Genomic DNA, 12818 nt, shown 5'->3' with positions numbered 1-12818 from the left:
AGAGCATATGCACCAAGATAAGTTTCTTGTGTGTCCAATCACAGCTGGCCAATAAAAATTCTATTCTTATTCTTTTCTTCTAGGTTGGGGTTTTTTATATACAGTACTTTGAGTCTCTAACGCTTCCTTTCGATTTCCTCTCCCGGCATAGCACTGACCTCGCACAGCATTTTCGGCCAAGGTCAGCTACGTGCTGCCACCTAGCTGGACCAACCTGGATTAGCATAGGGAACCACTGCAACCTCTCCCACTTTTGTTGCGTATAACCTCAACTTACAGTAACTACTTTTCCGGACAGGCGGTACAGACCAGGAACTACGCAGGCACAATACTTTTTTTCAAAAAAATAATAATTTCAGGCTGTCTAAACAACGCCTGATGAAAATGTCATTTTTCTCTGGCCCCTCTAAATTCAACATGAGCCATATCTTTACACTACGTGATTCCTTTCATACCCTTTGATAACGTGTTTAAATTTCATTTCGCTTTCTTTCTTCCTTTGCCCCCCCAGATATTTCAGGCACCGCTTCGGCCCTCCTTTTGGTTACAGCGGTCCAAGAAGGACCCCGTCGCAAGGAAGGTCTTTTTGACGTAGGCGTCGCAACCGGGTGCCTCTTTCACTTGCGAAGCTGAAGAAACGGGAGCGCGCATGTAGCTTGGGGGAGTCGCTCCGAGGTCCCGCCATGTATTATAAATTCGGCGGTTTCACGCAGAGGCTGGTTGGGGCCGGTGTTCCCGCTGCCTACTCTCCTCAGGTAACGAGAATCCTGTTGCCAGCAAGTTGACCTTCACGGTTCCTCCCCCGGTTGCAAGCGAAGGATTTCCCTACATGTGTCTACGAGGCTCATTTCTCTTCAGGCGCCGGAGAACGCGAAATGCGGCGTGGGGGGTGGGCGGCGATGCCTTACGAAAGGATGCCGAAGGTGTCTGCAGGGGCACCTGGGGGACAGCGGAGAGGTGGCGGTTGCTGCTGCTCCGGAATCCTTGCCTGCTGATTGGCTAAAAGGAGAAACGGAAATGCCCTTTTCTCCGGGTGTCGGTGTGGCGCGAAGAGCAACCGACGCTCAAGAACATGTAGCCTTGACCTTGTGCTCTTGGAAAGGGGCTCTCCAAATTTTCACACATTATGATCTTTAAAAAAAAAATTAATTGAATTTTTACATTAAAAACATTTGCATTCCAGTTTATGGACAATCATCCCACTTTCTTTTAGATACATTTCTAGTTGGCTTGTCTCTTGTGTATTTATATCAATAGAACCAGGGGCGGATTGCCATTACCAATGCTACTAGTGCGCTGTGCACTCAGTTTTGGTTCTGTTGCCTGCGGGCATGCATGCATCCCAGCTTGGTTTTGCTTCTGTGCATGAACAGGAAGCAAAAACACACTGAAATCTTGTGAGGGGGTGTGAGCGCGTGCGAGATTTTGGCAGCTTTTGTGCTTTCGTGCATATGCAGAAGCAAAAAATTGCCAAAATCTCGTGTACGTGGTTTTGGCGATCTCAAAATCTCATGAGATTTTTTCTGTTTCTGTGCATGCACATGAAGCAAAAATATGCTGGGATATGCACATGCAAAAAACCAAAACTGCATGCAGCGCATTGTGTGCTGCGCTGTCCTCTACCGGTAGCAACCCACCACTGAATAGAACATAATATCTTTACACATACTAACCATATTAAAATTTTAAATTCAATGTTCTGCTTCTATTACTTTGTGATACGTTTTCATGCAAAATCTTTATTTTTATGCTTAGGTTTAAGATGGGGCGTTCTTAACATATACTTTCTTTTATCTATTGTCTAACCATTTATACTACTTGTCCCAAATCATGTAATAATCTGTTTTCTCTTCTTCATTTGATTGCTTTGGTGAGCCTGTCCATTTCTGCACATTCTAGAATTTTGTTCATTCATTCATTCATTTATTTGACTTATGCCAATTACATTGTTCTGTTGGTATATTGTGACTACATATATAGTCACAATATACCAACAAAAGAATGTAATTGGCATAAGTCAAATAAATAAATGAATGAATGAGCAAAATATTAAATATATTTAATATAATCCGCAGAGTCCTTGGGGAGTTGGGCAGCATACAAATTTAGCAAACATACAAACAAACAAATATTGTGATTTTTCTACATCTGGGCAAATGATATTCTTCCTGCTATATGTAAAATTAGGAACTGCACACATTATGATTTTGCGTATACAAGTGAATGTAGAGTCTGTGTATATAGTTATTTAATTCAGGTGTATGTTTAAAAAAAAACAACACCTTCAGAGTAATTCCAAAATGGACAACCTTTTACCTGGGGAAAAAAAGACATTTCTTCTGTTTATCTTGTTTTAAACTTTTCCCAGGTTTTTCAAGGCTCTAATATGCAAATACTGTAGTATGTGTTTAACGTCATACTGATCTTTAATATTATATGAATATAGGGAGGAATAGATAATCTTCAAGGCACTGGTTTCTTCCAAAGCCTCAATCTTTCCTAATCCAGAAAGGATTTCCTGATGTGCACGAAATAAAAAGGGATAGGTCTTTTTAGTTTTGATCAAAAAGAATTCCAGGTCAAGAGGGGGAAATGATCCATATGGAAATAAAAATGCATAGAAGAAACAGGGAACTTAAATTCAATCAATATGTTAAGAACTGAGAAGAATGTTTGTATAAATAAGGAAGGTCTGTAATCGTAGTAGAGTAGGATTACCTGAACATACTGTCTTAAAGGAAAAACCTCCACATATAGGAGTTGCTTAATAATCTAGGTTGAGAAATTGATTTATTTACAGTTTAGGTTTCACAAATGGCGATAAACCCTGCCAATCACATGTAAATATCATGAACTTCCAAGGATAAAGTCTTTAAAACTCTTGACATTTATAGTAAAGGGCACAGGAAATGATGCAAGCATGTTATGTAGTAATTATTTCTGCTTTGAAGCAGGATTGTTGAAATAAATTTCATTTGGTTTTTCTGGTTAACTAATTACTACTTTAAATAGAGTTTAATCGATTTTGATGACAATTTATGTATTAGTACATGCTTGGTTTTTCATTCAGTATTATAGCCTAAAAAGGGTTTCATACAAACAAATTATCAGCTGGCAAAGCACAATAAATCTTTTGTCTGCTATTTAACTTGGCTTTCATGCTGATTGCTGGGAGGGGCTACTGAGGAACTGTTCCTTTGTTTCCACTAATTTGCTCTGCACAAAGCAATTAAAAATAATTTACTAAAATATTAGGATATTTTATTTAATGTTGATTTTAAAAGAACTAAGACTACTTACAGATCTATATTCTGTATAAATTCTGGTCTTATGAACTACATAAATTCTGGTGTAGAGACATCTTTAGATATAATAAATTCAAGATTCTGCAACATTCTGAACTTCTTATTGTATACCTAGCTAGATAGTTAACATGGATTTCAGAATGGATTTTATCTTATGGATTGGTTGACTCTAGGAGAAGCAGGTCTTCCAGACAATTAGCATAATTTTTGTAGGTTAGCAGAAGCAGGGTAGGTTCTACTTACCTTCCCCACTGGTTTGCATTGCGACATTTTGCATGTGCACACTAACTCCACTTGCACATGCATGCGTCCCCTGGTGCAGTTTCACTTCCGTGCATGCTCAGATGGTGTATTCTGCCCGAAACACAGCTGAGGAGCTGCTTAGCCCTTCATTTGAAAGATAGATGAATCTTGCAAGAAATAAAATATAACTATTTTTGATATAATTCAAAATATAAGGTATGACATAGGAAGCATTTACTGATGGCTACATATGTATAATACCTTGTTTTATATTCTGTATAGTCTGGAGGACAGAAGGAAAAGGGGGGACATGATCAAAATATTTAAATATGTTAAAGGGTTAAATAAGGTTCAGGAGGGAAGTGTTTTTAATAGGAAAGTGAACACAAGAACAAGGGGACACAATCTGAAGTTAGTTGGGGGAAAGATCAAAAGCAACATGAGAAAATATTATTTTACTGAAAGAGTAGTAGATCCTTGGAACAAACTTCCAGCAGACGTGGTTGGTAAATCCACAGTAACTGAATTTAAACATGCCTGGGATAAACATATATCCATTGTAAGATAAAATACAGGAAATAGTATAAGGACAGACTAGATGGACCATGAGGTCTTTTTCTGCCGTCAGAAACATAGAAACATAGAAACATAGAAGTCTGACGGCAGAAAAAGACCTCATGGTCCATCTAGTCTGCCCTTATACTATTTTCTGTATTTTATCTTAGGATGGATATATGTTCATCCCAGGCATGTTTAAATTCAGTTACTGTGGATTTATCTACCACGTCTGCTGGAAGTTTGTTCGAAGGATCTACTACTCTTTCAGTAAAATAATATTTTCTCATGTTGCTTTTGATCTTTCCCCCAACTAACTTCAGATTGTGTCCCCTTGTTCTTGTGTTCACTTTCCTATTAAAAACACTTCCCTCCTGGACCTTATTTAACCCTTTAATATATTTAAATGTTTCGATCATGTCCCCCCTTTTCCTTCTGTCCTCCAGACTATACAGATTGAGTTCATTAAGTGTTTCCTGATACGTTTTATGCTTAAGACCTTCCACCATTCTTGTAGCCCGTCTTTGGACCCGTTCAATTTTGTCAATATCTTGACAAAATTGAGGTCTCCAGAACTGAACACAGTATTCCAAATGTGGTCTCACCAGCATTCTATATAGCGGGATCATAATCTCCCTCTTCCTGCTTGTTATACCTCTAGCTATGCAGCCAAGCATCCTACTTGCTTTCCCTAATGCCTGACTGCACTGTTCACCCATTTTGAGACTGTCAGAAATCACTACCCCTAAATCCTTTTCTTCTGAAATACAGTATTTGCTAACACAGAACTGCCAATACAATACTCAGATTGAGGATTCCTTTTCCCCAAGTGCATTATTTTACATTTGGAAACATTAAACTGCAGTTTCCATTGCTTTGACATTTATCTAGTAAAGCTAAATCATTTACCATATTACAGACGCCTCCAGGAATATCAACCCTATTGCACACTTTAGGGTCATCGGCAAATAGGCAAACCTTCCCTACCAAACCTTCCCCTATGTCACTCACAAACATATTAAAAAGAATAGGACCCAGAACAGACCCTTGTGGCACACCGCTTGTAACCTGATTCTGCTCAGAATACTCGCCATTAACAATAACTCTTTGATATCTACGCCTCAGCCAGCTGCAAATCCATTGAACTATCCAGGGATTAAGTCCAATCTTCACTAATTTATCTATCAGCTCTTTATGTGGAACCGTATCAAAGGCTTTGCTGAAGTCCAGGTAGGCAATATCCACGGCACCACCTTCATCCAACACCTTTGTGACATAGTCAAAGAAATCAATGAGATTAGTCTGACATGATTTGCCTTCAGTAAAGCCATGCTGATTTGGGTCCAATAAGTTATTGTTTTTTAGGTGCTGATTTATCCTCTTTTTGAGTAGAGTCTCCATCATTTTAACTACAACTGATGTCAAGCTAACTGGCCTGTAGTTACCAGCTTCTTCTCTACTGCCCTTCTTGTGAATAGGCACAACACTGGCCAGTCTTCTATCTTTCTATGTTTCTATTCTAAATGTATTTTTAAAATATAATTTACACAAACTCATCGCAAATGGTAATGGGCAAATACTCAGAGTTTTATTTTATGTAAGCAAATTAACAAATCAGGCTGTCTTTGAGCTAGATGTAGATTCCTATTCCATATAAACTGGACAACTTCAGTATTCAGGGCATTGAATCATAATCTAAGTATGACTGTAACCTGTCTTGTTGTGAATGACATGGGAATATGTTCATCACTGTTTATTTCATAGTTCATGTTTCTTTATTTCCTCTTTATTTATGAAGAGAACAGTAAAGAGGATGCAAGCTCCTCTCCTACCTACTCTTGTTCATGTTTTTCAATTTACTTTGTTCTTGATGGTTTAAAATTAATGATTGAACAGAGAGATCCATGTCCATGAATAGCATACAAATTCTGTGCATCAAAGTAAAATGCTCAAAAAGGTAACGTCAATAAACTGTAAATAGCTGCTGCTTTCAAGCTAACTACACAGTCCAATAAATGATGGAGCTGTAAGATTCTAAACAGTAATATGTTCTCCCCATCTTGATTAATCAGAAAAATAATATTAATAAAGATTAATATTTTAAAATATTCCTTCCTTTATTAGCTAGTTCTTTAAAAATGGGATTAACTCAGTTCACAGCAACTTTATAATGATGAGAAAGAGACTAAACTTATATACAACAGTTTGTAAATATTAAGGAAATATCAGGGGTCCTAATATCAATCAAGTTTCAGAAATTGTCCTTTTGAACTGAGTAAGTTTACAGACACAGATCTCTTGTTAATTTTTATCTAGCTGGAATCCTACTGCATGTCTTGATAAATATAATTACACTAAATGCATCGTTTATTTTTTAAAAAGTGTTTTTGATTGGCAGACAGTTTGATGGATGAGCTAACAAAAAGCAATTAGTAGGCATTAATTTCAAGTATACACTTATTAACCTTGTTAAAATGCAAATTTAATTCTCAGCACATTGTGTTCACACTTGCTGTCTGGAATAATAAACTAGAGAATCTGTATAAAGGTGATTGTAGTTGTGCTCCATAATGTGTTTACTTCAGTGTAGCCTTATTAAATTCAGTTGTGCATTACAAATTGCCATGAGGTGGGTGGGGAGCAAAGCTTTTCAGAATCATTTATATTCTGAGTCTTCACTGGCAGTATTTGAATACATTGCATTCTGGAGGGAATATGTTCGACCCATAATTAGTGTTTGTTCAGGAATGCTCATAAATGTGATCAAAATTCCTCAGGAATGAAGGTAAATGGATTGGTGGTTTAGAATGAAACTTGCTATCTTTATTTTCTCCCATCTGAAGTCAACTTCCATGCTTATTTTAAGACTGCTACTGTTCATAGATATTGTGAGATAACTGAGCAAAATGGGTTTAATACCACATTGAACACTCTGGAAAGGACAGGAAGGGGCAAGGGTATACAGTGGCCCCCCGATTATTGCGAGGGTTCCGTTCCAGGACCCCTCGCAATGATCGGTTTTTCGCGAAGTAGCGGTGCGGAAGTAAAAACACCATCTGCGCATGCGCAGATGGTGTTTTTACTTCCGCCGCAGCAGCGAGGAGCCGAAGATTGGGGTTTCCCCACCGCCCACGCAAACTCCTCGCTGTTGCCGGGCCCGCCGCTTGTCTTGTCCGCCCGCCGCTTGTCCGCCGCCTGCCTGCCCGCCCTTCGCCCGCCCACGCCGTTCGCTCGCGCCGCTTCCCAGCTGAGTCCTGAAGCCAGAAGGCAAAGGCGAACTTCCGCGTTTGGCTTCGGGACTCAGCTGGGAAGCGGCGCTGGGGTCTCCCCACCGCCCACGCAAACTCCTCGCTGCCGCTCGCCCGCCCTTCACCCGCCCACGCCGTTCGCTCGCGCCGCTTCCCAGCTGATTCCTGAAGCCAAGTTCGCCAAGTTTTTTTGTGTCACAATTGATGGGTACACAAAACATTGTAACAGTAAGGGGTATTTGCATGATGATCAGATGAGTCAAGGTGGGGGCCACAGTCATGGAAGGAGAAGGGTAGGGCTTCGGTCACATTATTGTATAGCTAGAGGTATAACAAGCAGGAAGAGGGAGATTGTGATCCCGCTATATAGAGCGCTGGTGGGACCACATTTGGAATACTGTGTTCAGTTCTGGAGACCTCACCTACAAAAAGATATTGACAAAATTGAACGGGTCCAAAGACGGGCTACAAGAATGGTGGAAGGTGGAAGGTCTTAAGCATAAAACGTATCAGGAAAGACTTAATGAACTCAATCTGTATAGTCTGGAGGACAGAAGGAAAAGGGGGGACATGATCGAAACATTTAAACATGTTAAAGGGTTAAATAAGGTTCAGGAGGGAAGTGTTTTTAATAGGAAAGTGAACACAAGAACAAGGGGGCACAATCTGAAGTTAGTTGGGGGAAAGATCAAAAGCAACATGAGAAAATATTATTTTACTGACAGAGTAGTAGATCCTTGGAACAAACTTCCAGCAGACGTGGTTGGTAAATCCACAGTAACTGAATTTAAACATGCCTGGGATAAACATATATCCAACCTAAGATAAAATACAAAAAATAGTATAAGGGCAGACTAGATGGATCATGAGGCCTTTTTCTGCCGTCAGTCTTCTATGTTTCTATTGTACCATTTTGACTTTAATTGGGAGAAAATGTCCCTTCTCCATGTTAACAAAATCTTTGGGCTGCCTAACTAATTGTGCTCTACATATTTATTTTGTCAATGTTTCTAGAGTATTCCAACTTTTCTAGCCTACTCTTGTTCACCAGACTCCAAGCAGCTCACAAGCGGGGCGGCATACAAATCCAATAAACAAACAAACAAACAAACAAACAAATATCCACAATCTAGACATTTTTCATTCCCGGTCAAATCATATGTGCTTTTGCTTATACTCTTTTGTTGATTGCTAATTGATGTTTTCAATTGTATAAATTGTTTATTTAGGGATTCAAGCCAGTAGTATCTGTGGAGTCTCCAGCTGTGATATTTGATACCCCAATTAAAGTTGCCCCAGACACACAAAACAAGGTTGGCGGTTTGGTTAAGAACAAAGTACCACAACTGCAGAAATTATTTCAGGTGAGAATTTTTTTTTTAAAGAAAATCTGTAAACATTCTATTAATATACGATATGTTTCAGCTCTGCTTGTCATATTTAGAAGTTAGCATCTCTGTTTTTGCACAATAATCAAGTCTAGGTTTAATGAAAAACAAGAACATGCATGATAATATGGATTCTATTTCTATTGTAGCAACAATCCTAACATATTTTATGCAAATAATGCATTTTCCCCTTCTTTGGTCTTGCTTATCATGTTTTAGTTTTGAATAATTGTATATGGCAATCATTTTAATTTTTGTAAGAAAGTGTATGATCCCCATTTGGACCTTGAAGTCATTCTTGAAAATAGTGTTGGAACTTATATTTTGTATAGTAACCTTTTCTTAATGTGAAAAGGTGTGGGACAAGGAGCAAGATAGTTATCAAAAAATGGTCATAAATACTCATACTAACTAATTCAGGTATTTGTATTACATATTTTTTAGTGACATAGATTTCTCAAGATTCTAAAATTTTTGTAAAATGTATGACATTCTTTATAGATAACTAGAACATTTTATTTGAAGATGAGCTAATTTTCAATTTAATTTTTCCCTAGGTTTTGCATAAATATTAATTTCCCCACTGTATTAACTCATGTATATCTTTTCTGGATAGAGGCCTGATGATGCTCCAATACATCTGAAACGAAGTGTTCCCGATCGACTTCTTTACCGGACCACCATGGCATTAACAATAGGAGGGGCCATCTACTGTCTGATAGCAGTCTATATGGCCACCAGTCCCAAAAGAGAGAAGTGAATAATGTTATGTCCAGAAAGCTCGTCATCTAACTTTGCTCTGAAAAGGAAGACTTACACTTAACCTTCTGCTATTATACTGAAGTCATATGATAATATATTGCATATTCTTGGGTTTCATGATGAGTTAAAGACAAACATAGAGTAATGTAAGGAATTTAAAGTAAAATCACTACCATGGTGGAGAAATTTATTATCACCTATGTAGTTTTGCAAATTCCTCTACCCAACTGTCAGTAAAATAAAACTCATGTAGATTGGTTAGCCTGAAGAACTTCCTAATAATAATAAGTTGATAGTTGATGCAGTTAGAGAGAGAGAGAGAGAGAGAGAGAGAGAGAGAGAGAGAGAGAGAGAAGAATCTGACACTGAAAATGTTACCATCTGCTGAAATTTTGGATGTAATTTTTGTGGTCATATTTGATAAAGAACTATTTTATTCTAACCTGCCACACCTTTCTGCTCAGAATAATTTTACACTTCATTAATATCTTAGAAAGAGAGTTGCATTTAAGGTTCTGTGTAGCAGATTAATTCCACAATGGTTCCCTATTACTTTGGAAATATTTTTGTTTATAAACATTCGAATAAGTACAGAAAAATAAAATAATTTATTCCTGAAAATTTGTCTAGCCTTTTCTTAAATGATAAAATGGAATAATTTCTAAAATGTTGGCTTGCTTTTCATTTTTGTCACTGGATTGCTGATTGGTTGATTTTTTGATATTGTATTAAAAGTGCACAATTCTACTATTATACAAAAATAGATACAATTGAATTATTATCTACATAAAGTGGTTTAATGTTTCCCCAAAATTAAAATTGAAAGCATCACCATATTTAAGTTCTATTTGCTTAGTTAAACTAGCCTGAATGACCTAAGTAATAGCATTGGTATAATTTAGTAAAATACATTTGAAATATTTTTGCAGTGACAGATAATAAAAACCTGGCAATAACTAGCAAAGCATATAAAATTAATATGAACTATGTAGTGATTTTGGGAAGGGGTATGAGAAAAGGCCCTGTATGTGCAAATACATTTAAGTAGGATTGGACATACTTGAATTCTAAGAACTTTTTGAAAAATGACATTACCAAGATTGATATTTCCCATTTAATTGTTCTTCTTTTGTTAGTCTCAGATTTTCTCTTATTTGTAAATCAATCAGAGAAATGTTGAATAGTCTTTATAAGCTATGAACAGTTTCTCCAAAATTTCTGATCACTGAAAATATGATTAGCATTCACTCTTCATCCATATTTTTAATAAAATAATTGTGGTATACAGGACCCAGGGCTGATCCTTATGGCCCTCAGTTCAACGGTTCTCTAATTAAGATGTAGAACCACTGGTGGTGGTACTTGAGTATACTTTTGAATGAACTATAATATATTCAGTTGTTATGCAACTATACCTAATTTGCTAATCAGCATATCATGGAGTATTAAATTAGCTCTGCTGAAAATAATATATTGTATTATATCTTCATCATTCCCAAATCTTTTAAGCTGCCTGGGCAGCTCTTTTAAGTCAGTCACTTCTGCGAGCCTCACAGGTATTGCGCAATCATCCAGCTGGCAGAAGTGGCCCATCTCTTTATCTCAACTGGGAGGAAATACCCTGTGCATGCCCGCAGGTGGTATTTTGTGGAAGAACCACACTCAAGGGGCCAAAGAATGGCTCGTGAGCCGCTATTTGCCAACCCTTGCACTAGACTACAGGCAGGCAAAGTTGGCCCTTCTATGATTTGTGGACTTCAACTCCCAGAATTCCTGAGCCTATCATGCTAGCTCAGGAATTCTGGGAGTTGAAGTCCACATGTCATAGAAGAGCCAACTTTGCCTACCCCTGTACTAGACCAATGTATGTGTATATTTACTACATTTGGGGAACCCATCTTGAATAACTCCTGAGAACATCATACAGTAGGTTAGAATTCTCAATAAGTGAGGATGTAGTTACCACAACTTGACATATCTGTATCATCACTTGGGGCAGGTTGCTCTTACCTGAATACTGGTGGGCTGCATGTGGATCATGGCGAATCACGCACTGCACGCTCGCTACACTGCATGCGCAGGAAGCAAAAAAGTGCTGAAATCTCAGGACACGCACAAGTGAGATTTTGGTGAATTTTTACTTCTGTGCATGCGCAGAAGCAAAAAAATTGCTGAAATTGCATGCATTTCCTAACAAGATTTTGCATCTGCGCATGTGCAGGCAGCAAAATAAAGCAAACAAACAAACAAAAAAGAGGGTGCCACGCAACGGACCGGTGAAGACCGCTCCGGAGCCATTGTGCGCAAATTGCACAATCACCGGGCCGCTACTGGAACGGAGCTCTGGGGCATACCAGTAGCAACCCACCCCTGTTATTACCTTATGTTTCTAAATTGCATTCTTAATTCACTTAGCCAGATACAATTATTATTATTATTATTATTATTATTATTATTATTATTATTATTATTATTATTTATTAGATTTGTATGCCGCCCCTCTCCGCAGACTCGGGGCGGCTCACAGCAATGATAAAACAATATACAATAACAAATCTAATATTAAGAGTCTAAAATAACAATTTAACATTAAAAGCCTAAAAAACCCATTATTTAAAAAGCATACACACAAACATACCATACATAAAACTACATAGGCAAGGGGAGATGTCTCAGTTCCCCCATGCCTGATGGCAGAGGTGGGTTTTAAGAAGTTTACGAAAGGCAAGGAGGGTGGGGGCAATCCTAAACTCTGGGGGGATTGTTGCCAGGAGAATGAAAAGCCAAATGAAATAATATAAAGCAACCCAAGCAAGAAGCCATATTTGAATTGATGGTCAAAAACGTTTCCTTGGATATTTTATCCTTCCTAATTTAGTAAATAGATTAGCAATGGTATCAGTAGTATGAATGAACTTTAAATTTAGATTAAAGGGGGCCTATCTTGCTGGCAAAATGTAATTTGTGTTTCCTTACGTACTGTTCTGCACAGTTCCTTGAGCACAAGTCTTCTGGGATTCTCTAAATTTAACTCCCATCTCTTCTCTAGTCACCAGGCAGAGCATCTTCCCAATTAGCAACAATTCCCTCTAAAAAAGAGAAACTTGCTGCAAGCCTCATTATTCTAAATTTATCTCCAACTAGAACAAGCATTTAACCCACTTATAATTAGACAAAGTAGGAGAAAAACCAAACGATTCCTTTTGACCAAATTCTTTCTCATTAAGTGGCTTTTGTAATGTGAGCATCCCAGTTTTGTTGTCAGTCTCAATGACCTTGAAGCACATCTAGCAAAACATTTTTCCTTTCTTATCAGT

General features: G+C 37.9%; 1 protein-coding gene across 1 annotated transcript; it reads left to right on the top strand.

The window, feature by feature from the left end:
• Positions 1–567: 567 nt before the first annotated feature.
• On the top strand, positions 568–10122 carry COX7A2L (cytochrome c oxidase subunit 7A2 like). Its single transcript, XM_070734526.1, has 3 exons — positions 568–755; positions 8581–8715; positions 9356–10122. The coding sequence occupies exons 1-3, from the start codon at positions 684–686 to the stop codon at positions 9497–9499; spliced, it is 351 nt and encodes a 116-aa protein (XP_070590627.1). The 5' UTR covers positions 568–683; the 3' UTR covers positions 9500–10122.
• The last annotated feature ends 2696 nt before the right edge of the window (positions 10123–12818 follow it).

This window comes from Erythrolamprus reginae, chromosome 1 (assembly GCF_031021105.1).
Source record: "Erythrolamprus reginae isolate rEryReg1 chromosome 1, rEryReg1.hap1, whole genome shotgun sequence".
NCBI classification, from domain to species: domain Eukaryota; kingdom Metazoa; phylum Chordata; class Lepidosauria; order Squamata; family Dipsadidae; genus Erythrolamprus; species Erythrolamprus reginae.
This window is presented reverse-complemented; position numbering and strand designations above follow the sequence as displayed.